At 37.2% G+C, this 24,882-nt stretch overlaps 6 protein-coding genes and 1 non-coding gene across 16 annotated transcripts; 3 read left to right on the top strand and 4 right to left on the bottom strand.

The window, feature by feature from the left end:
• Positions 1–579: 579 nt before the first annotated feature.
• Positions 580–1,796, top strand: LOC140788407 (peroxidase 60-like). The gene is made up of 4 exons (XM_073137653.1): positions 580–804; positions 881–1,060; positions 1,157–1,316; positions 1,387–1,796. The coding sequence occupies exons 1-4, from the start codon at positions 580–582 to the stop codon at positions 1,794–1,796; spliced, it is 975 nt and encodes a 324-aa protein (XP_072993754.1).
• A 759-nt stretch (positions 1,797–2,555) lies between these two features.
• LOC140789860 (large ribosomal subunit protein uL6-like) lies at positions 2,556–4,945 on the top strand. The gene is made up of 3 exons (XM_073139734.1): positions 2,556–2,975; positions 4,338–4,460; positions 4,580–4,945. Exons 1-3 carry the CDS (start codon positions 2,613–2,615, stop codon positions 4,664–4,666), a joined length of 573 nt encoding a protein of 190 aa, XP_072995835.1. The 5' UTR covers positions 2,556–2,612; the 3' UTR covers positions 4,667–4,945.
• Positions 4,946–8,196: 3,251 nt separating this feature from the next.
• Positions 8,197–10,606, top strand: LOC140789398 (WAT1-related protein At3g30340-like). The gene is made up of 6 exons (XM_073139084.1): positions 8,197–8,523; positions 8,606–8,668; positions 8,766–8,882; positions 9,355–9,766; positions 10,031–10,182; positions 10,290–10,606. The coding sequence occupies exons 1-6, from the start codon at positions 8,342–8,344 to the stop codon at positions 10,420–10,422; spliced, it is 1,059 nt and encodes a 352-aa protein (XP_072995185.1). The 5' UTR covers positions 8,197–8,341; the 3' UTR covers positions 10,423–10,606.
• A 267-nt stretch (positions 10,607–10,873) lies between these two features.
• Positions 10,874–14,658, bottom strand: LOC140789397 (BTB/POZ domain-containing protein At3g05675-like). Of its 6 annotated transcripts, none has more exons than XM_073139079.1 (3): positions 14,414–14,632; positions 13,357–13,471; positions 10,874–12,420 (listed from the first exon to the last, which is right to left on the bottom strand). In XM_073139079.1, the coding sequence occupies exon 3, from the start codon at positions 12,349–12,351 to the stop codon at positions 11,032–11,034; it is 1,320 nt and encodes a 439-aa protein (XP_072995180.1). In that variant the 5' UTR covers positions 12,352–12,420; positions 13,357–13,471; positions 14,414–14,632; the 3' UTR covers positions 10,874–11,031. The 6 variants fall into 6 exon arrangements, with proteins under 6 accessions (XP_072995180.1, XP_072995182.1, XP_072995183.1 ...); XM_073139081.1 differs by lacking the exon at positions 13,357–13,471 and adding an exon at positions 14,171–14,286 and having other exon boundaries at positions 14,414–14,609; XM_073139082.1 differs by having other exon boundaries at positions 10,874–12,337; positions 14,414–14,607.
• Positions 14,659–16,494: 1,836 nt separating this feature from the next.
• On the bottom strand, positions 16,495–20,765 carry LOC140787909 (uncharacterized). Its single transcript, XM_073136934.1, has 5 exons — positions 20,358–20,765; positions 18,503–18,708; positions 17,979–18,077; positions 17,806–17,879; positions 16,495–17,117 (listed from the first exon to the last, which is right to left on the bottom strand). The coding sequence occupies exons 1-5, from the start codon at positions 20,659–20,661 to the stop codon at positions 16,889–16,891; spliced, it is 912 nt and encodes a 303-aa protein (XP_072993035.1). The 5' UTR covers positions 20,662–20,765; the 3' UTR covers positions 16,495–16,888.
• A 725-nt stretch (positions 20,766–21,490) lies between these two features.
• TRNAV-AAC (transfer RNA valine (anticodon AAC)) lies at positions 21,491–21,564 on the bottom strand. The gene has a single exon. It is a non-coding gene; the product is annotated as a tRNA-Val (tRNA).
• A 967-nt stretch (positions 21,565–22,531) lies between these two features.
• On the bottom strand, positions 22,532–24,240 carry LOC140788093 (protein yippee-like At4g27745). 5 transcript variants are annotated; one of them, XM_073137206.1, is made up of 4 exons: positions 24,143–24,240; positions 23,611–23,708; positions 23,348–23,479; positions 22,532–22,998 (listed from the first exon to the last, which is right to left on the bottom strand). In XM_073137206.1, exons 3-4 carry the CDS (start codon positions 23,438–23,440, stop codon positions 22,771–22,773), a joined length of 321 nt encoding a protein of 106 aa, XP_072993307.1. In that variant the 5' UTR covers positions 23,441–23,479; positions 23,611–23,708; positions 24,143–24,240; the 3' UTR covers positions 22,532–22,770. The 5 variants fall into 5 exon arrangements, with proteins under 5 accessions (XP_072993307.1, XP_072993309.1, XP_072993305.1 ...); XM_073137208.1 differs by having other exon boundaries at positions 23,348–23,476; positions 24,143–24,161; XM_073137204.1 differs by lacking the exon at positions 24,143–24,240 and having other exon boundaries at positions 23,348–23,476; positions 23,611–24,083.
• Between the last annotated feature and the right edge of the window lie 642 nt (positions 24,241–24,882).

Genomic DNA, 24,882 nt, shown 5'->3' with positions numbered 1-24,882 from the left:
ATAGTTAAAATTAAGCATCTTCACAATGATAATTGATCCGTCTTATAGTTGATTAATGTTTCTAGTGCAAATTAAAGCAATCTTACGGCACAAATATAATCTAACAAAAAGCACAATCCTAAAAGATTCACATGTACAAAGACCTAAAATTAACCTATGGTATTTGATAATTATACATGCACAACTTTGGAAATTAAAGCATCCATTAGTACTTAAATAATGAGCTAGATTGCAAACTAATCACACAGAGAACCCGAAGAATAATCTAATTAATAAGCTACATATATGAGATACACCACGCATGGTTCCATTAATTAACTAAAACATCGGATCATCGATCATCTTAGTCCTTTACCGACAAATATTCTGACCGACACAATCCAGCTCAAGGATCTTGACCCAAAAATATGTCGGCAAAAATATGACAATTTAGCACGTCCAGCAGCCAGGTAGGAGTGCATGCATGCACGTCAACTTAGAAGGATATGATCAAATCCCCAGCCCCTCTATAAATAGTACATACATGAAACTACGAGGCATAGCTCTCAACTCTCTCTACCCCTCAATTGTCTAACCAAGATGAAGAACCCAACGCTCTTCGCCGCCGCCGTAGCTCTCGCTCTTCTCAGCCTCGCCGTCGTCGAAACCGATGCGGCGGCGCTGCAGGTCGGCTACTACCGAGGAAAATGCGGCAAGAAGGACGTCGAGGCCATCATCAGAGGCGTCGTCGCCGCGCGTTTCAGACAAGATCCGACCCTCGTCGCCGCCCTCCTCCAGTTGCAGTTCTATGACTGCTTCGTAAATGTATATATGCCTGCCATCATTTATACTTAATTAGTAGCTAACTAGCCTTCTAAACCAAAATAATGAACCTTTTCAGGGTTGCGATGCATCGATTCTTTTAGACGGCCCGTCGTGTGAGAAGAATGCAGCTCCAAACTTGAGTGCGAGAGGCTACGATCTCATCGACGAGGTGAAGGTTGCAGTGGAGAGTGCTTGCCCTGGTGTAGTCTCATGTGCTGATATAATAGTCACTGCAACAAGAGATGCAATCGTTCTGGTAAAAAGACAAACAAAATGAATCATATGTTTACTTCTTTGCTCGATCTAACGCTTTGCTTAATTATATACGTCACAAATTTTTTAATGAACTCAGGCTGGGGGATCACCATATGACGTTCGAACTGGTAGGAGAGATGGAAGGATTTCGCTTGCGAAAAATGTCAATCTACCGGCTCCTTCGATCTCAGTTCCTGAGGCCATTGGGGTGTTTAAGAAGAAGGGATTAAGTGCAAATGATATGGTTATCTTGTTAGGTACTCATTAATTACTTCCTATATCTAATGAGCAAAATATTTTTTTCTAACATATAAATTTCTCATGCAGGAGGTCACACCGTGGGAGTCACGCATTGCTCGTCCTTCGCCGATCGCCTCTACGATTACAACAAGACTGGCAAAAGTGATCAAAAGATGGATCAATCCTTCGCAACCACAATGAAGGCCAAGTGTCCGAAAAATGGGAAGACGAACAACAAAGTAAACTTCAAGCAGAACTCGTTAAATTCATACGCATTGGATAATAATTACTATAAGCAAGTTGTGGCAAAGAAAGGCATTCTTCACATCGATCAGAGATTGGCTTTCGACCCAGCAACGACGGCCATGGTGGCTTCGTTGGCTAATGGGTCGGATTTCCCTAGGCGATTTAGTGATGCCATGATCAAGTTGGGTGCAATTCAGGTCCTCACTGGAACACAAGGAGAGATTCGGAGATCTTGCCGTCGGACAAACTAGCTAGATCCATGCGTTTGATTTTGATATCTTGTTACTGGTTTGAGTTATATATACTTATCAAGAGAAGCATCCTTCTCATTGATCAAAACTTAATTGGCTTAGTTTGGATTATAAGTTGTTTGATGAGTTGCAGTGTTTTTGTATTCAAATGAATCGTGTTTGTGGGTTTGAATTTCAATAGATTGATGTAATTGGGAACATTGGTTTATATTATATATATATATATATACATATATTGATCTAGCTTCATTAGTTTGATGCTTCTTGATTTTATTATATATGATTGTTAGGGCTCTGTGGTTTGGTTATAGGTCTCAATTTGGGATCCTCACCAAGTTAGTGGTTAATAGAAATATTTAAAAGCTTAATTGAAAAATGGCCGCGTCAATGAACCACATTAATTCGAATTTTTGCACTATTAATTTTGGATAAACAATCTAACAATTACTACGTGTTAAGTTTGATTTTAGGAGGTAAATTATTTACTGTATTTATATTATGGTATTCGAAAAATATGTTTAAAAAACCTGAAAATGGTCTGATGGATAATATTAGTATAAATATAATCCTTATGTTACTGGTGAAGCTAATCCGATTATATTAAACTTAATCCTGTTTAATAGTCTTGGGCTTATATGGGCCAAAGATGTAGCAATATATTAATTGAGCCCATACCACATTCAAACCAAGCTCTCCATCAGACGGCCCAGAATCACGGATTGAAAAACCCTAATTCCGGTCACCAGTTATAAATAGCCTTCGCGGCCACCTCCTCCTTCATCCTCCCGGGGAGAGATCAGAGAGAGAGAGAGAGAGATGAAGACGATCTTGGCGACGGAGACGATGGACATCCCGGAAGGAGTGACGGTTAAGGTCACCGCCAAGGTGGTGAAGGTGGAGGGGCCGCGCGGTAAGCTCACCCGCAGCTTTAAGCACCTCAACCTCGACTTCCAGCTTGTGGAGGGCGGCCGCAAGCTTAAGGTCGAGGCGTGGTTCGGAACGCGCAAGACAATGGCGGCGATCCGCACCGCCCTCTCGCACGTGCAGAACCTCATCAATGGGGTCACCAAGGGGTTCCGGTACAAGATGAGGTTCGTGTACGCCCACTTCCCCATCAATGCGTCCATCACCAATGAAAGCGCCTCCATCGAGATCAGGAACTTCCTCGGCGAGAAGAAGGTAGGAAGAATCGTTTTGGGGGTTCTGGGTGGTGGAATTACTGTTTGTACGAATTTTGGTTTAATTTTTGATCGTGAGGTGTTTTACGAGGACATAGCGTCGGCTTCATTTCCATCTTTGTAGAAAGATGGGATTTTTGATATGTTTGGTTGTTTTTGCTTTCAAAATCAGGATTTCCCCCCCATTTTTTGTATCTTTTTATTTCTCGAGATTTTAAGTTGGTATTATTAGGTCACGTTTTATTTAATGATTTTGTATTAATGTGGTCCATGATTCTTTCAGTGTAGAAATTGATCCATGGCCTTTGCTTTTGTGTGCACTTTTATTTTAGATATTAGTTATTGTGTGCTATTGAATAGTGGATTTTATTCCTCTTTGGGATAACTTTGTTATGGTATTCTATTAATGTATGTATCATTGATTAAAGAATATTTTATTTAACCCTTTCGCCTCATAACCGAGTTTCGATATGTCAATTCATCAACAGCAAAATGTCTGAAATTGTTCTTTTTAGCTTATTAGTCTATTTTGTCTTCGGCTTAAACTTCACAGTTAGCACTACCCTGCAGTGACGTTGTCGGATTGTTTGGGTAGAAGCTATGTGTCCAATTTTGCTAGTCAAAATTGTTGACTGCGGATGACAGTAAAGAAAGATGCCCTAGGGCAGATTCCTCCAGTGTAGGATTTGCTAAAGGAAATTTGCCAGCCTTGACCCTTTCTTGGAGGTCTACTTCAAGTGATTCGGCATGGCGATACGAAGGTGTTTAGTGACAAGTCTAATAGTCGCACTAAAGGATGCCTTCAATGAAGTATGAGGAAAAGAAAGAATCAGGATCAGAGTGACACACACACTTTTCCTGTGATATTGCATATAGCTATCTGAGGAAATTTATTATCTCAAATTAGCTTTAATTAATTTCATGACCTATTGGAGTCTGATGGTTGTTGTAATATTCTCTACCTGTAATCAAATGAACTTCTGTTGGGCCCTTTGGATTTTGCACTTGCAATTGAATGTAGTTGTACTAGGAATCAACTTTCACAATTTGCTTCTACTCTAGGAAGTTATATGTATATATATTTATTTGTAGTTTAGCACGCAATGACATCGCAGAAGCTTGTTGTTATCATTTGATCTCAATATTAATTTCCTCAACATGGTTGCATTGGCACACAGGGTTCTACATTGTGGCATTAGCATATTTTGACTGATGAAAAGAAATTCATCCTTTCATGATCGTTATAATACGATCTTTCCTGTACTATGAAGTGCAGTTCTTTTAATTTGTTGACTTGGTTATGCTCTCCTACTGTCTAGCATTCACCATCCTGAATCATGTATTGGCATTTTACTTCCAACAGGTGAGGAAAGTGGATATGCTTGAAGGTGTGACAATTACACGCTCCGAAAAAGTCAAGGATGAGCTTGTCCTTGATGGCAATGATATTGAACTTGTCTCTCGCTCAGCTGCGCTGATCAACCAGGTCTGGATCTGCTCTCTTGTATACTTATCGGTTATCATTTTCTCTGTTACTGATGCTTTTGATAATTTAGATTCATTTTTATAAGATCCTAACTCCGATCTATCATTATACTTGATCAGAAATGTCATGTGAAGAACAAGGATATCAGGAAGTTTTTGGATGGTATCTACGTTAGTGAGAAGGGGACAATGGCTGAGGATCAGTGAACAACTGAACACCACTAGTTTAAAGAGAAGCTATGTTTTAGGGTCTTTTTAGTGGATGCAAGGAAGCTCACAGTTGTTTTTTAGCCTGTTTAATGAGAGGGAATAGGTCAAACAGCTAAGGCTAAATTTTGATTATACTGTGTACTCTTTGGACAATTTGATTTTCTTCTTTGTGTTAGTCATTTAGACTCTCGTTTGATTCTGAAGAGTGAAGACAATTAGATGTGTGATTTGTTCTTGTTATAGTTTAAAATCTGCTGGTGAAGCTGGGTTTTCTGAGATCTGCTATCCCTTGAATAGTTAAATACATACTTCCATGCTGCTGATTTTCAAATTGTATTACAATTCAACTGTGAGTAATTGCTTACACCTTTTTATTCTGATGTTGTAAATGGTACCTATTCTTTACAGTGATCTAAGTTTATTAGGTTGAAGTTGATGTATCGTTAAGTTCTTGAAATTCAAGAGTCTGGGTAGGATATTTGTGTATGTGTTTGGGGAAGTCTGTTTATCTTATTTGCAAAAGTGTCCCTTGTTATTTCAAATTTAGCAATAACTGTAGCCTGGCACTTAATGAATAATTGAGAGATGAACAACTTTAGAACAAAACTTAAAGGTGCATTACTGTGCAGTATTTTCAAGTGGGTAACTACATCATATTTCACTTCCATATGAGAACTTTATTCTGCCGATATGCTTACCACTTTTCATGATTATTTCATTCATCCTTATCTGACTTTTCCGTACTTATTCTTAATTCATCCTGTTCCAATATTTTACAGGTCTCTTAACATTTTGAATAGAATATGATTCTATTAAGCAAATGTAGTCATGGTTTTGTCTTGATTCGCCTCCTATTTTTGTCCAAAATCCTCTTTACCTTGACATCATGCATTCCATTCTATTAAACTTTTGCATACTAGATTAATTAATTACTCGTTTTTAAAAAATCAACTTGGAGAACAGTATTCTCCAGTCCTCTTCCAATATAGTAATGGACCTCTTCTTTATCCTGCCATATGAGCTAATAATACAACAAAGGACAGCTGCATGTACTAAGATGGAGCTTTTCAACTAAAGTAGTTTGAAAAGCTGAGGAAAATTTTTATGCCAGACAAATTTATCTTTGAAGTGTTCCTGAAATGGGGACAATTGGCATTTATTTCATGACTTACTGCGTCTTTCAGCTTAAATTCTCATGCACCTCTTTTACAAAAGCTTGTATACTAGCATTTTTTTTTTTTTGCTTAAATATACTAGCAATTTACACGATCTATGGCATCATTCTGGTCATGTATTCTATTATATTGCTGGTCTTTGTTAATTGAACCATTATATAAAGGCATTGATGTCTTTGGGTATCTGATGCTACCTCTCCAATTGATATAATTCCAATGCAAGGAACAAGTTGTGCACTTCACCTGCCAATTTTTGACTTCCTAATTGGAAATTTCGGATTGACAGTCAATATCGACGAGGCCCAAAATGTGAGAGCAAATGCTTTTGGCAACTAGAGATGAATGAATGTATTTGTTGTTATGCTAACTTTTTTTGCTCAGTTTTTGTTACAAAATACTAATGAAAATAATATTAGAAACAACTAGTAAAAGAAGACAAGATATGAAATATATAATTAAATCTAGCACTATGATGTACTTGGCTATGTTATATACCAAAAGCTTAGAGGATGGTTCTGATAGACATGAAGCTCTCATTGGATTGTAATCAAATTTTGTGATCATGTTGCCAGTAAGAAGTGTTTTTCACTGGGTCTAACGGTTAAGATCCTCAAAGATATAATAAAAATATAAAAAATTTAAAAGTATTACTGGTTCAATAGGTAATTATTAAAAGCCGTAAAAAATGGAAAAAATAGCACCTCCCCGGGTTTATTTTTAAAATATATTATCTTACAACATATTTATTGACAATTATATTATCTTAATAATTTATTAAATTATATATATATATTGAAATTAACTGGACAAAAGTTTAATTAAATTCTATCCCTTTGATTATTTTTAATTATTTGTATATATCTCTTATTAGTTTAAGATTGATTTAAACTAAAATTTGAATTAAATTTAAATTAAAGTCTATCTCTTATAAAGGTAAAAAGTTAAATATAAATATTTAGTATTAAATAATATCTCTTATAATTAATGTCTAATTATATCTAAGAGAGATAAATCTTAATGAAAGAAAATAATGTGTAATTCAATAGATAGGTGCACTGCACCTAATTAAATCTTTTTAACTAAATATTATTTTTTAACGTATGTGGTTTTAGAATCAGCAACCATTATAACTATTTGATTAGAATTATAAATTTTAGAGGGGTATAAAAGTGTTTGCCAATATATACGTACATAAACATAAGATCGACTATTACAATGAGAATGAGAAAATGATGCAACACTCATTTTTAGTAGATTACTTATTGCAACAAGTAGCAGGATTAAATGTATGGAACTATACATTAAAGGCGTTGGCATTGCAATAGAGATTGATCAAATTATTCTTTTAGGAAGAGACTCGATCAAGTTCTGATACACACTGAAATCATAATCATAGTAATTCTAGGAGAGTGAGACAGTAATCTCCATTAATCTTTCCTTAGATCCATGATCAGGACATTGCAAGACCAACTAACGTACAGTATATACACGTATATGAACATTATGTGAGCTTAGTAGGTTGGAACATCAACAAACCTTATATTTCTAATTTCTCTCTTTATACAACGGCTGATCGAAATTGGATACTAACGTACTTTATGAAGATGACCCAAATTAAATACCGATAATTATGACCTGGGTAAATCGAAACAAAATTTTCCAAGTTAGTTAACTGATTAGTAAAATAACACATAAAATATCAATCTAGGGATATAATCTTGTTTCATGAATACTAGGTTTCGTTACATATCTTTTAACTCATTTATCATGTGGCTACTCTTCCACGCATAAACTTTAGCAGTAATCACATCAAATAATGAGCATTGTAGTGCACGAGGCTACTATTACCTATATAAACACATGCATGCATGGTTCATATTATGACTGATATTATGAAAGAATTAGTTAGGCTAAGATAAGTTTATAATGGATCTCATTATCTTAAGATGCCCCTCCATTAACTTTCCCGCATCCATAACCTGCTTGTTTGCATGTCACATTATAATCTCCCAAAGAAAATAAAATCCAAATCTAGTGATGGGATATTGTCCCCACGTGTCCCAAATCACAAGCTGCATGCACCCAATATTAATGGAGGAGAGCATTAGATACCATCAAAGAGACGAAGTATGCGTTCATATATTGTGTGCCATCTCATAACCACGAATAGATGCCATGACCTCTGACAGACCCATGAGCTATTCCTCCCTTGTCTTCCAATGATTTTAGCGTCAAAATAAAACGTGTATTCCGACAAACCATGCCAATTGAGGGAATCCTCCGATCCTGGCCGTCTGATGATATGCCGGTCTTTCTCATCTAACGGATGGCATCTGCCTGATATCACTGATGGTGAGCACTCACACGACGTACATCCAAATTGTTGTCCCTACCTTGACGGCCATAAATAGGCGATGGCTGTGATGGTTGGAGTTCACAAAGCTATCTCCTCCAAGTTGTGTGTCTTTGTGTGTGTGTGTGAGAGAGGGAGAGAGAGATGGGGTGTTGGGGAGAGTGGAGGCCGGTGGTCACGATGGTGGCGGTGGACGTGACGTTCGCGGTGATGAACATCTTGTGCAAAAAGGCGATCGACGACGGCATGAACCGGCTCGTCCTCATCACGCTTCGTCAACTAGTGGCGATGCTCTTCATGGCCCCTATTGCCTACTTTCGAGAAAGGTACGTAAACTTAAATTTAAAAGCTGATTAGATAACAGACCAAACAATGTAACATAACTTTTCTTTTGACATTATTATTCAGGAAGACGAGACCGAAGCTGACTGCCGAGATCCTAGTGTATATCTTCTTCAGTGCATTGCTAGGGTAAGCAAATGAAAGAATATCTACTAAACTAGTAATAATACTTCAATATTGTTAGCTATATAAATTGATAGATTTGTATGGATGCATGGACTTGCAGTGCTGCCCTAACACAATACCTCTTCTTCCTCGGGCTGCAATATACGTCGGCGACCTTCGCCTGCGCCTTCCTGAACATGACTCCGGTCTTCACCTTCCTCATCGCCTTACCGCTGCGGTAGCGATCGCAAACTTTTACCGCAATTTAAATCCTTTAGCAGATCTGGAATGCAGTTAGTAGTAATTAGTTATATGTAGCTTTATCTTTTCCACATGCAACACAGCACTAGCTACGTTGGAGGAATCACTTATCCTTTAAACAAAAAGATGGCTTTGCTTTCAAGCTAATGCTTTCTAGCTGTAAATAAAATGCTCTTGTACTTTGAAAGTCATTGATGCTAGATGAAGTACTCGTTGCCACTACGTAGAAATTAATGGGTTCCTTTCCGGTGGTTGTAATGTAGAGGGAGATGAAGGTAATAGCCTTGTAACAAACGATTATCTAAGTACTTCACACTTGAATTTTTGCTAAGGTATCGAAGCATTTCTCAAATAATTGTCTAAATTAAATTAATCACTCTCTTTTTGTGGCTAATGTCTTCATTTCTTTCTATCGATCTATAACTCATCAAATTGAAAACCTATTGCAGATTGGAGAGATTAGACTTGAAGGCCAAGGCTGGGATAGCCAAGGTGATAGGAACACTCGTATGCCTATTTGGTGCAATGTTACTAACACTATACCAAGGTGTGGCGTTGACCAACACATCCACCCATGAACTGCAAGCACAGCATCAAGCCACATCAACTCCTCCTGCAGATCCAAGCACAAAGAAATGGATATTTGGATCAATTGCTTTGCTTGCTGCGTGCTTTTGTTGGTCCTTGTGGTTCCTTATCCAATCCATAATTGGCAAGAAATACCCAGCTTTGTATTCCAGCACTGCCCTCATCTTCTTCTTTAGTTTCCTCCAGGCAGGAACTATGAGCTTGGCCACAGAGCAGGGCATCTCATCATGGGTATTGAGGAGCAAGGTGGAGATTGTTACTGTTCTATTTGCAGTAAGTAAAGTTAAACCTGTAAACTTGATTTTTTAAATTTCATTTCACAACTTATGTTCAAATTAAAAAAAAATTTTGCCTGAGTCCAAGTGAAAACTCAGTCAAATTGACTCAATGGAAACATCAGTCAAACTCGTTGAGTACTCAAAACTTGGAGAGCACATAGATTGTTGAAGGTTGTAATCACAAATTCACAAAAATTTGAATTACATTAAGAATGTATGGATTGTTATATAGTTTTCATGAGATGAAATGGTTGTGCAGGGAGTAATGGGATCAGGATTAGGATTTCTAGGAATGTCGTGGTGTGTGGAGAAGAGAGGCCCACTCTTCACTGCTGCATTCACTCCTCTGGTGCAGATCATTGTGGCTGGCATTGATGTCACCATCCTCCATGAACGACTCTACCTTGGAAGGTATTGTCATATCTAGATATCAATTTCTTTTTTTTCTCTCTCTTTTCCTTTTCTAATTATTAAGTATCTTTGATCTGATACCAGTAATTTGTTTGCAATCTTTGCAGTGTTTTGGGTTCTGTTCTTGTGATTGTAGGACTCTATTTCCTACTATGGGGTAAGAGCAAGGAGGTAAGAACCTGTGCAGTTAAAGCCACAGAAGAAAATATTGAGCCTCAAGTGCAATTACAAAATGTATAAAACCAGAGAAGGCTGGCCTGTTTGGTGGACAGAAGCAATTGCTCCCTCTCGACATGCCAAAATTTTCACAGGAAGTACCAAATGTACCATGTTTTTTAATGCAAATTTACCATTAGTAATGTACATTTGAGCATGGATAATAACCTTGGATATACATATACTAAAATATGACATGAAATGTATCTGATAAGATGGATTCTGTTAATCGAGTCATGTTGTCTTATGAAGGACTAGATAATATCTGATAAGTAAATCATGCGCTGATGCAGAAAGTACATGCTGTCCTTCCTGCATCTCCATCATATAAGGAGACCACAAATATAAACAGATTGAATCATCAAGGAACTCAGATCTTCAGAGACCATCTTAGTAAGAAAACCAACTTTGCCATATTGAAGCACTTAGTTCGAATGAATGAGAAGCATCCAATCAAATTTTTCTAAGAGCTAAGTTCAATCTAAATCCCTTGAATAATCTTTGAAATTGATTAGCTTGTTAAAAGTCTGGATTAGAACATAATTCCTTGGACAGAAAAGGGTGTTAAAGCTTATACAGTAAAGAGAAGTTAAGTCCAAACACCAGCTTAATCCATCTTAAACATTGCGCAGATCAGAAGCTGACAGTGTGATTCCCAACTCCATTGAGACCCACCACTAATCTCCTCTTTGCTGTTTTGGACCGGTAACACCAGATCTCAAATGCCTCACTGAGATCAGGATAATTCAACTGTTCAGTCCTGTTCATCCAGTCTGTCAGAATGTCTGCTTGATCACTTGAAGGCAATGCGAGCACTAGAGAGACTATTGCACCCTCGATATTCTGGCAAATGTCACCATCGATCTTGTAAGAAAATGTCTCATCCTCCTCACTCTTCAGATCTAGCAAAGGTTTCATCTTCCTTACGTATGGAAGCCACGTCTTTAGGATCTGAACCCTTGATGAGGGTGGAAGAACCACACTGCCGTAACCAACAGCGTCCAAAGCCTTTCCAGTAATTTCTATCAGCTTTGCTTTCACAGCCCACAATCTGGAATTATATTTCTCATCTAGCACCACTGCAAGCACATAATCAGATATCTGAGTCCACCTTGAGACAAAATCCTTCATCATTTCAATCCTAGGAAGTACAGTGCAGATCCACTCGAGGTCAACTAGACTGTGCAAGACTCTCTGTTCAGCTTGCTCAGGTGATCGATCAAACTCCAAAGGCAGTAAATCTAGTCCAGCCTTGAATGAAGTAAACATCGCATCAAGGCCCATCCGCACTTCTGACTTCACATCTTCATCCATCACAACCAAAGGAGTGTGCTCATCCGCTAGAAGCATGTACTCGACTTGTTCCTGAGCAGAAGTTTTCAGCTCATCCAAGAATGGAGGAAATGGACTCTCCATACTCATAGCAAAGTGGATTGCAGAGAGAAAGACATTCTTTGTTGCATTTGCATTGGCAGGTTGGATACGGGATAAAATAGGCATGGCTTCCGGGCCTAGGGATGGAACTAACTTTAGAATCTCTTCCTCCTCTTTTTCGTCCCAAGGCACAGCTTCTAAGTACTGGATGCAGATCTGCGTGATCGATTCACATTGCAGAGAAATTGAAGCGCGAAAAATACCAATAGTAGATTTAACAGAATCCAACGAATTTGCAATTGACTCTTCTGAGAGATACAGTAGCTTCAAAAGCTTAACATAATGGTCATACTGGGATCTTGGGCACTGGACTTCAATGCAGAGACAAGGTTCAAGATCACAGCTAGTTTGGTTGTTGCTAGAAAGCTGATTTGTGAAAAACTTGCTATTTTTCATCAGAATAAAAGAGTGGCAGTGGAACAATTCTACCCTCTCATCAGAGTTTCTTAAGTGAACAATAACATCACTTGTAGTTTGATCATTGAACTTGTATTGCTCAGCCACCCTGGTTTGATCCATAAATTCACAGATTATCTACCAAAATCATTCTTAACAAAGGCAATCAGAGACTCCATAGAAGCTACATCGCTGCAAGGAAAAGAAATTTATCTCAAGTTCAGTTTTAAACTTTTAGGGAGAGCTTAACTATGGTTTTGGTAGAGTATAACTCTCCATTATGTATGCTAACTACTTGCTTTAGGCTCAAAAATATCTTCCAACTTCCAAGTACATTAATAGACTACAAGAGATCTGCTGGAAAATTATTATCTCTTCTCTGAGAGTACTGTATATATAGATACTAAGGGCTATGGCTAAAATATAGTGTACATCAACTTACGACTTAAACTTGCTAGAGATTCCATATTTTATTGGTCAACTTCTAAGACAGACATATTACAGTTTTGGGTATTTAGATTTAATTATATATATATATATATATCCAGTTATCCACCCCAAGGTGTTGATCTAGGATTTCTCAGTTAGCTTACATTTATGCGACCAAGTATGTAGAAAATAAAATACGTTTGTCTTGGGTCTCTTTCATAGTTCAGGAAACTGCATAGAGAGGAGCATAACAAGCTGTTAATTCCTAAAATGTCCAAGAAAGATAACAAGTTATGCCACATCCAAATCTGAGTCTATAATAAAGCTCAATGCATCATGTTTGCTAAAAATTGTAACGGTCAATAGAGAGAGATGTTATACTAGCTAATCTAGACTTTAGCTGACATTCTATCATAAACACTGTATCTTAGATGGTACATGCCTTATTGGTATCATCTGACAGTACTCACATTAGAATTGACCATTCAGCGACAGACATGTAGAGACCTAAATTATACTTGATAAAGCTGTTTATGACCCAAAGACATTAAATGACTATTTCCAGATATAGTTAAAGAGGAAGAAATGACGAGCAATAATCAAGCTCAGAATTTAGATGGAGATAAGTAGATAACCATGTCCTTGAAGACGACAAAATAAAATAACAACTTATGGTCAAATACCAATTTCAGATGATACCTTTGAAAGTAGTCCGATGATTTTCAGTTAGAAGATTCCAACCTTTCTCGATATCCAGCACATACGACAATTTCATGCAAGTTGACATGTGACAATACATGCACTCCGTTTATTCCTAAGAATGTGTCCAATCTATTATAGTACAGAACAATCATCCAAATGTTTGGATGCTACTCTTAGCTAAAAGCTGAAGCCATCAAGCAGTAAATTATTACCAAAGTTATTCACATATAGATGCACAAGAATCAAGTAGAATACATTGAACAAATATACTGAAATGCTGGGCATGTATAGATAAAGTTTTGGGCCATTTGGCATAACCAGCAACAATAATGGTCCAGAAATAAAGAAAACAGTAGTATAAAATGTTTTCTCTGCCAATGGAACCATTAATCTGAAGACAAATGGATATAACCGAGCCATTTACTAGATATCTTAAGTTTTCATATAGACAGTCTGCAAAATTAATTCTACTGTTGCAGTATCCAGCTCTACTATCATAAACAAGCTCTCTTATTCTATATTATGTTGACGTCTTCGCTCTAATTCCATATTCAGGAAAAAGAAAAGTAGAAAGAAAGAAAAAAGCTCCTCATTAATTCTTAACACTCTTGCCATTTTAACAGCCGATGCACTGTCAGACCAAATTACATTAGTACAATACTAACCGATTTTCCAATCTTGGTTTGCAGTGATGCCAAATTTCTTTTAAGAAATTTACTCAAAAATTAAACAACAGTTACTCAAATTTCAATGCATCCTCATCATAAAAAAAAAATACTTCTGGTCAAAAGCTATTCAACAAATCACCCACCCAACCCAACTGAGCAAAATCCCAACTTTTCAGAAGCCCATAAGTTTACATCACAAAACCCTCTTCCTCCTGAAAGAAGTAGCTCTAAACCGGCCAGAATAACACTCATCTTAGTCCTGCACTCCTCCAAAAGCCCCCAAAAACCAAAAAGAAAAGGAACGAAATCAAGAAGAAAACAAGCCCAGCTACCAAAGAAGTGATTTTTAGATTGCGGAAACGCAAAAGAGGACAAATAAATCATACCCAAGTGAGATTAGAGATTAAAAGAGCCAGCTCTCTCCTCTTCCCCACATCCACCTTCGCTTCCACTCTATCACTAGGGGAAGGGAACTGATAGAGAAACCAAAGGCAAATTAAGACGTGGGAGATCGGACCGTCCCGGACACGTTGTTGTGCGGTGGAGAGAGAGGACGAATGATTGGTGGAACCAAAGGCTTCAACTATTCCCTCGAATTCAACTTTACCTTAAAGTGCTCCGCCCCATGGATACAGAGTTACAAACAAATACTTCCAACTTATCAGCGTTTTTTTTTTAATAAAATACTCACTTTATTTTAAATATAAAATAATAATCTCATCGGCGCATTATTCCTATTAAAGATAAGTATAAAGAGCAAAACGATTTATTAAATGGATTTAGAGAGTTTTCATATTTAGGAAAATTAGAGGAAAATAATATTAGATTCAAATCTGGATGAAATAAATATAAATTAAATCTTCCTACTCTCGTGACTTTTCATAGTTAAAATAAAATGGCTAAAATATCAATATTTCTACCTTTCATTTTTCATTTGGGCACCAAAGATTTTGAGCGAGCTAGCTTGTTGATTAAGGATGTTAGATTAGTAACTAAAGTGAGATTAAGTTGGGTTACAACTTGTTCTTCAAGTGGTAATTATATATGCCCATGTCGGTGGAAATCATCACTTAGTAGCACTAATTTTATTGCAATAAGCCAAGTGGTTTACTATATTATTAACAGCTTTAAGTCTTTTTAGGGATGCAAAACCTAACGAGTATTTTTTTTTTCATTATTCACGAAGGCTAGATATAGGCTGGACAAAGAGCCAACCCTCCTTAGATATAAATGTATTTAGGCCCACCGAGTTTTTAGCTGCCTAGTCTAAGCTTCAAGCTATATATGTCGTCGAATAATTGCTCTAAACCAAACGTCGTCAAAACCTGCTCGAAATCATTGCGCTGCCGAGTTGTTCCTCTAAGCTAACCGCACTACCAAGCTATCAACCGAATCGAGTCAAGCTACCAAACAACTAAACAATTCCTCCATAATATTGTTTGGTTAAAGCATTGATCATAGAGAAGATACATATTAACTCTACTAGAGTTAGCTGATAACCTAACAAATTTTATTTATTTTATTGTATTTTATTTTTTGAAATATGAGCTAGATTCAGCTGGCTTGGTCAAAGCATCAAAGGTTAGGCAATTACAAAGATCAGGGGGAATGGGTTCGTCTGGACCCAACAAAACAGCTTGCGACGCAGTCTTACCCCGTTTGGCCGGACGTTTGCCCTCTCTAAATACATGCATAAGACGATAATTTGAAAATGAGCTGAGTAACGATTTGCACTCAGCAACTAGACTTTGGAGTTTCCACGACAGTCGAGCTCCGCCTTCATGATCTGCACAAGCTCAAGTGAGTCCGTCTCAACCTCCATTGAGCTTTGCCCCCTTGCCAATACCAGCCCGAGCCGTAGGGCCCAGCTTTCGACCAGCAACATCAAGCGCCCCATTGTAGACTCCCAGGCCGCTTTTAGGAGAGCGTCTTCAGCTGATCTAAGCATGGCTCGAGCTCCCGCTTGGTAGTCACCTAACGAGAAGGCACCGTCCACGTTCACCTTGACCCAACCCGGGGACAAGGCTAACCATCTACATTCCTTTCTTGGCCTTGCCATCTTGATCTTCCAACGGGCCTAACAAATTTTATTGAAACATATGTCTGCAAATTGGACCATTAGAAGGTAACAGATCGTCTGAAGCCCCGTCTGCAGAAATTTCCTGCACCGTGTATATAGTTCTTGATTGGCTCCAAACAATCCACCAGTTAAGTTTTAAAAGAAAAAAAAAAAGGTTCAAAACAATGAACTGGTTTAGTAGCCAAAACGTGCTCGTAATATTAGCAATTGCAGGTGAGGTGCAAACGATCTGCTGCTCAGTTCAGTAGAAGAGATAAATACTGACAATGAAATGAGAAATAAGAGTTACTTCAAAAAAAAATGATAAATAAGAAATTTATAAACAGCAAAAGAATGGATCAAAGCACCTATGAATACATCCAGTAGTCAAAATGCTCCGGATGAGAATAGTGAATGATGTATATACTATAAAATAAAATCAACGTCGTTACACTATCAACAGAAACAAATCAGAAATAAATGTGAACACCTACCTGCAATTCATCAATAAATTCTAGGGAGCTACCAAATCCATATGGGCTGAATAATGGATAATTGTAGCATAAGGGGAAGCAATGTTTCCCCAGGAGTACAACCTAGGCGATTCGTAACTCTAATTCCATTCCATTCTTGATGCAAACAGAGATCGACAGATAAAACTTGTATATGGTTGTTCTGAGTGAAGCCTTGTGGCACTGATACTAGATGAGAATCTATTGGAGAATGTTCTTTTAACCTCTAGAATGCAAATCAATAACCAATGTATATTTCAACAATCAGGCTAACACTCTCATTTACACTCTCAATTAGAGAGCTCCATTGATTCAACAACCCTCCGTGCTTGGATGTGCAATGCGGTCATTCTTTGCTCTGTGTCTAGGGTTGAACCGAACTGGCTTGCTGCCCATATAAGAGATGCACACTTCTCGCCTAAAAGTTGGCGTATATCTTCATGTATGTTTGCCAAAGGAGAGTTTTCCCTCCCATTTACATGTCCAATGAGTAACAAAAGGAACTCCCCACATTTTAATCTGCATAAGAAAATGAAAGTTCAAGCAAACATGATGTACTAAAGGTTTCATATAGAAAATATCAGGGCTTTGCAGTTGTTTGATGAATCCCACTAAAAATTGGAGAAAAAGAATATTTAGCCAATGCAATCAGGAGCACGAAATTCTTCATTCTTTTTCCTTAAGAAGTGAAAACTGACCTTTCTGAAGTTTTCATGCCATTCTATTAGTTGGGTCGCTACAACAATGAGGTTCAACAACGTGACAAAAGAAATTATATTTTGTAAGAGAATGAAGGTTAAAAAGTCAAGCTAATAGAGTTAGTTTTTTTTTTCAGAATCTAGCAATGCATATAAAAAAACCCTGTAATTTATACATCACAGTATCTCCTGTAAGGAATTTAATGTTCACTTTCCAAAAGTAAAATGAAATTAAATACTGATACTATGTTAAGTGTCGGAGTATAAAAGTTAATTCTCTGAATTTTCTTATATATCATGTGTTGTCAATATGTGTAACTTAGTAGTATTAACCAATAGGACAAATTACATTCACCAATTGGCTCTGAATGTATGCATTTGGAATGGCCCCAGATTATAATTTTTGCTTGGCAAATCCCAAACTTATGTTGCTTCTTTAACTTAAAGGTGTCGTTATGTTACTTGAGAAAAAAGAAAAAATAGAATCATGTTATCTTTAGAAAACTGACCTTATATTTTCATCTCCTTGCTCATCCTTTATAAGCTCCGCAATTTTCTCAATTCCATGGCATTCCTCGAATTCCTAAGAAAAAGAAATAGATGAACCAAAACGATGAGAGGTCGAAATAAACAAAGGCAAAGGCAAATATTAAATTTGTAGATGATATTGAATGTACCATACCATTTGGTTTAAGGGGGACTCCAGCATTAATGGTATTAGAGCATCCAAGCATGCTCCCTGCTCAAGTATACCTCGACTCGACAATATATCTACAAGTACCTGCACCAATTAAACATTCTCAATCTCCTACAATCTTCATGATTGCACTAACTCCTAACTTTATCCAAGCCAGCATATTTCTTAAGCTGTATACTTAAAAGACAGATGTGTACATGCACTTGACACAATTGCTTAATAGTTTGATCCATCTTCATCAACATATTGCAATATTTATTATATAAAGGAAGTGGAACAGTTAAAATAGTGTGCTACTCAGTGCATAGCCAGAAAAATTCATTTTTGACAAGTTAAACTGCTAATTGCTAATGAGCTCCAACAGTTTGATCAAGAAACCTACAATATATTATGCCATATAAAAGATCAACAAAAGTAAAAACACATATCTTAAGTAATGCTTCTAGATGATAAAAAGATAGTACATGACACGCTCCAAAAGTGTGTGTAACATCTAACACAATGTGTACCTTAATGGCCTTAAATTTGTATGCCAAAGCTGCACTTCGACTATATAAAAGACAACAACCTTCCAAAACTCTAAGAGCAAGAGCAACTTCAGAATCTGTGGCAGGACTAGTAATCTTCATCGGCTCCACTCCGAATATATGATCCAAAGTCACAACGGGGTTGTTCTTGGGTTGACGCAAAGTATTCTGAAATAGAACAGGAATCACTGTTACAGAACATAAGCTTGTTAGTATGAGCACTTCTCTCAAATATGTTGAATTCAGATGAAAAACAATGTCATATTAGGATTTAAGAAATTATATCCTTGGAGGTTTTAAACTTTTAATATTGACTAGGAGGTTGGATATCCCAATTCTCAAGTATCTATAGTAATTTTTCACTTTTCAGTGAAAACAAGTTGCTAGGCAAGTGTGGATTATAAGAAGCATAAAAAACTCAATTTCCACCTACATCTTATACTATTCTACTACATTAATGATGAAACTTTACATGTTTAACTGAAAGTTTGCCAAAGAAATTCATGAAAGACAGAATCTAAGCTACATAATTTAATTTGGACCTTTAAGGTCAGTGGTTCAGTTGGATGTTAAATATGACAAAGGTTAATGAATCTTTTCAACCCACAAAAATGCATTGGCCAGAAACAGAAGAGCTGCACTGCAGTGCAACAGTCTTAGTTATCTATTACTTTGTTTGTATCTCTCTGGACAAGCAAGAAGAGACTAGTAGGATCCCTCACATCTTTGGAATATGTCACTGGTTTAACTTGATCTTTGCCAAGATTGTAGTTAATGACATAGTAAAGTTATCGTCAGTAAACTCTGCACTACTATAAGGCCCCTAGAGATATCATTGGAGAACAACTTTGCTCACCTATGTTGGGCATGTCAACAGCTAGAATGTTACAATTGCTTGTAAACATCACATTATGTAAGAACTTATAGCTCTTTTATCATTTATCGCAAGTCTGCAATCACTCTCCACTACCTCTCTCTTATCAAGCCCTTTAATACAAATGAAAGGCCCTTCAGTTAGATAACTAGCCATCATGCATTATGATGGTACCGAACTGCCAAGGTATCCATGACCTATTCTAAACATGGTTATGCCATCTTGACTAAGGTATCAGAGGCATTGATGACAGTCTTAGTCATGGTTATACCATCTTGACTGCTTTTGGCAAATGTGTTCTTTAGTATTCATCGCTTTTAGAAAGAAGTGCTGAAGAGCTAAAATAAACTTGAGTATTGTGAAGAATATAATTTTAAAGTGCACGTTCAATAAAGCCTATGGCAACAATGTCAACGAGGTATTCATAATTAAACTATGTAATTAATCCTCTTCATTGGTGCTTCCTTAATATATTTTGTTATAGCATGGCAGAATTAACACTATAAGGAATAACCACAAATTAATATATTCCTTCTGGAATCATGGACAATTCCAAACATAACAATTATACCTTAAAATTTAGATTACAGCTTTGTAGCCAAATTATGAAGCTCGTTTTATTCCCTTTCAACCAAATTTTTTGTTGATAATGAATTCAACAACAAATTTTAAACGTTCAGTTTTAGCTTTCCCTATCTTGACCACTTATTTTGAACCAATCTTGCAATGTTTATCAAAGGCCTGGCCTACTTACCACCTAGCTTTGCAAATTTCACATCACAACCTCCTAACTTCAGGTATTCTCATCACAAACTAGGCACCAATCCTCTTAAACCTTCTAAAAAAATCGCAAGTTACACCTAGATTATGATACCAAATTGCTTGCTTCCATCAAGAGAGAAAGAAATCAAGATCCTCTAATCCTAGATGGCGATCGACGAGAAGGGGAAAGAAATAAGAGACCTTGGAGTTCGGGGATGGTCTGGGAGTGGCGGAAAAGGCGGATGGACTCGTCGGATCCGGCGATAGATCGGAGGAACTTGAGGAGGTTCCGGAGCCCGCGGGTGCGGAGAAAGGAGAAGTCAGCGTTGGCATCGCGGAGGCCGGACCGGAGGGCCAGGGTCACCTCCCGGTATAGCCTCCGCCGGTTCAGGGAGGAAACCAGATCACCCACCGCCGCATCGTCTGGAGGCCGGTAAGGCGACGGCAGAGTACCGGATCCCGATGCCTCGCCACCGCTCGCCGCCGCCGCCTCCTTCTCGTTCATGGCGACCTCCTCTTGTGATTCGAGCCACCGTGGCCGAAGTTAAGAGGAAAAGCGAGAGCAAAGAAGTTCCCGTAAGCTGCCGACTTCTCGCAGTGTACTATTTCTCAAATGCCGATTTCACGAGTGTCGGATTCTAATTAGCTCACACTACGAAGAATACTGCACCGAGTAATACTAAACGAAAAATTGACTTAGATGCCAGGATTAAAAATATATATATAAGAATAAAGCCTTAAGTACAAATAACAGGCTTTTACAATTTAAATTTTTTTTTCCTTTACAATAATAAATTTTAGTTATGCGTAAATCGACTACACTCGATTAAAACAAAATATATGCATAGATTATATAAAATATATATTTAATTTAATATAATTAAATTATGAAAATCCTTTATCAATCTATGACATCATTCTATGCATGATGGTAGTAAAATTATGCTAAACTATGATTTCTGAATGAATGCAAAAAAAAAAAAAAAAAATCTATAAACAATAAAACTTTGTATCAAAGATAGAAATGTATAAAATAGATAAGAATTACACAAGCCTATTCACTCAAACTCGACTCAATAAACTTAAAATTATTATTTATTAATATATATATATATATTATGTAGTAATTATTAGATTCTAATTCAAATTGAGCCTAGATTAAACTAAGTTCAAGTCATTTAAGACTTGAATAGGCTCATTTATGCCTCGATCTCGAAATGTAGATGAGCTAAACCTAAACCGATTTTAGACTCGAAATTGATTTACTCTACATCCCTGTTAAGAATAAATTATGACATTAATAGACAAAAAACATACACTAACTAAAACAGATTTGGCGTCGCCCGGACTCGAACTGGAGACCTTCAGTGTGTTAGACTGACGTGATAACCAACTACACCACGACACCTGATGTTGTGGGAATTCTATATTATCTTATCTGAATCTATGAAGACAACTACCAATAATTTAATTAGTCCTTGTTTCTTCATTGACTGACTTTGAACACAAACCAATCTGCTGTGAGAATTGGTGTTTTTCTCTCTCTAAACCAAGAAAAGGAGTAATAGATTTCATGAGAATTTACTTGTCAGATAAATCAAAGAACAAGTAGGCAGGCCAAATGAATCCCCATATGTCATTCATCTTCAAAAGAAGAGTTGCTGTAGCCTCACAAACAAGCTCAGTTATCTTCTTAGACAATCTTGGTATTCTCAGCTAACATATTCAGATAAAAACCTATACTATACCATCATCAATTAATCACAGGCTATGGATGCAATGATCAGAGTCTGCAACTGTAATGCAATTTATAAGATGATTGCGAAGAAATATACTATGGTTATCAATGAAATGATAAAGGACTACTAAGAATATAAGAAATCAATCTGAGTAATCTTGATATATTAAGGAGCATAATGTTACTCATCCAACTTGTAAGTTGCATTAAGAAAAGTAACACAAAAAACAATACATCCAGGAAAGAAGTTTGATTTATGTAAGAGCACTTTTTTAGTGCAAGTGAAAAGAGAGATCGAACCATTAAGATTAAAAAAAAAAGCTAGCAAAGACACCAAAAGTCTGCATACAAACTGTGGTTTTCCGATGTTGGATGGAATTATAATTTTAAGCTTCAGAACCTCAAGAAGCAATCAAATTAGGCCTTGCCTTAAAGAATCTAGGGAGTTCCAAACTAGATCACAAGAAACATATGTTTTTTGGTGGTTACTTTGACAAGAGGTAGAAACAAGTCACAACTTCTGCTGACAAGCTGTTGCAAAATGTTATTCGACATCAATATTTTCCAGTGCAGAACTAAAAGAATCAAGCTGCTATTATTTTTGCATATACAACTATAGACAACTAAAAGTCATGGCTACATGACAAGCATTCACAAGTTGTATCTTATTCACAAAGAAAAATCAAGTAATTAACAGTCACCGGTACCTTTACAAGTAAAACTGAAGCAAGGACATGCAACAGGTAAATTGGAACTTACAGTACTAAATGGTTATGTACAAGAACCGATGAATAATAACGCATAGAGAATCATGGCACACAGACACAGCACATTGCATCAGAGCTTCAGAAGATTTAACAAATCCATTCTCGGTGACTACCAGTTTTCCTTAACAATCTTCATTTTCTCAAATATGAACTTTCCTTCTTTGTACTTCTGTGTCTCCTCGTATGCTCTTTCATACTTCCAACCCAACACCTCACGGCAATCACGGCAATAAATATCAGCAACCGTATGCAGGCCTGTCATGAGATGCCTGTCTTCCTTTGGCCCAACGACGATGTTCATTGCATGTGAAAACAGGAAGGCACGCCCATTTCTCCCCTAAGTCAACCCAGAGAGCAATCCAAAAGAGAGAGTATCATTCCACAAGCACTACAAAAAAACACTAATGCATCCAAGTCCAAGTTGTTATTTACCAGCAGCACTTGCATATAATTTTCAAAAGAAATAAAAGAACCATCAATTGAATTATCAGCTCCGTCAATATGCTTATATAACTGGGCATCCAGTATCTTCGTACAACACTTATGTAGTTAAATCAGGCAAAAATTTGGGTAAAATTCAAGACCTAAAAGCATATGTGCAAGCATCCATGGGAAACATGAGTATCAGAAAAGCATTGCAACCAAAAATTAGAACCAAATGAGCAAAAGTTCTGCAAGAGCTTCACCTGAAAAGCTTTGGAGATGATATCATCATGAAGGCAGACATGGTTTCTGCAATTGGAGCAGCTGTAAACACGAGGCCCAACCAATTCTGCCATCGACCCTACTACCCAGCTCTTATACTTAGGTGCTTCCTACTAGCATAAAGATAAAATTCACCAAGATATCAACAAGACAGGTCCAGAATAAGTGCATAAGATAGCAAAAATTGGGAACACTACTCACATACCCAATTCAAAACAGAAAGGAAGAACCATAAGAACCTTACAAGATATAAAAAGGAGATGATAATTCTTCTACTGCCTCTTCTTCTTCCTTCTTCTCCTCTTCCTCTTTCCACTTTCTCACCGACAGGGAATTTGATCCCTGGTAAGAAAAAAAAAAGGAATCTTGGAGAGGTCAAAACGGCGGGCGCAAAAGGATTGGGTCTGTGAGTAGGAAAGCAGAATTTGCCCAAAAGAATCCCAAACAAATGAGAAAGGAAGCGAAGATTGGATAACCAAGCAAGCAAAACGAAAAGGGAGGACCTTGGGGGCGATAGTGACAAAAGAGTCGGTAGGAATAATGAAACAAATCGACTCCAAAAGAAAGGAAAAGAAAAAGAAAAAAGCCAAACTTGCATCACGAGATGTGATCAAATTCGAATTTTGGACAAAACCCAACAAAATATTTCTCAATTTTCAATTGGGAACGAGGTTATGGACCAGATACGAGGGGGAGAAAAGATCAAAGAATCGAGTTATTATTACTCAGTCAATACGAATCCATAAACAACAACCTAATTCTTCCTCTATAATTACCTCTAAATAGCCTAGAGAATTCCTTCTCCGAGAGAGATAGAAGGGGAAGGAATAGTGCTAACTATGATGAAGGGACTCGTAGAGGGTCAGGGATTTCTTTCTTATTTATTGTCTAACTTTTTATTTTTATTTTAATATATATATACAACTTAATACAAAGACGATAAAAAAGGACTGGGTAATATCCCTAAAAATAAGCCTTGTACTTAGTTGCATTATAGACCAAACAATAATTAATACAAGTACTTAAGCATAATAGAAACAGAGAAGATAAAGCAACTCTCTAGAAACAAATCTCTCGTTTGGCCAATCAGTAGCACTATGTGTATAATGGCATGAGCTTTGAGAAGCTAAGCACCCAATTAGGAAGCAAGCTTAGACAGGGATGCAGACATGCCGGCGACAGAGTCCAATAAATTTAACAAAACATATGATGACCCCATTTGAGTAGACATGTGAATCCAAGAATACAATAAACAAACAAACGAGAAAAAGGAGAGATATAACGCCCCCGCCCAGCACGAGCACGTGCACGCCCATGCGCCCACATGGCACGCGCGGCGCACGCGACAGATCGAGCGGGGCCCGTCACGCACAGATATTCTACTGTGCATATACAATCATGACATCATCAAATACTATCTGCTAACATATTCATGCTCACATAATCTAACACAAAATAAAACATACTATCAACCAAATAAACTTGTTAACATATGAATATTCAAGTCCACAATAAT

This window comes from Typha latifolia, chromosome 5 (assembly GCF_019914945.1).
Source record: "Typha latifolia isolate L0001 chromosome 5, TyphaL0001v2, whole genome shotgun sequence".
In the NCBI taxonomy this organism is placed as follows: Eukaryota; Viridiplantae; Streptophyta; class Magnoliopsida; order Poales; family Typhaceae; genus Typha; species Typha latifolia.
Note: the sequence above shows the minus strand (reverse complement) of the source record. Positions and strands in the feature narration are given on the sequence as shown.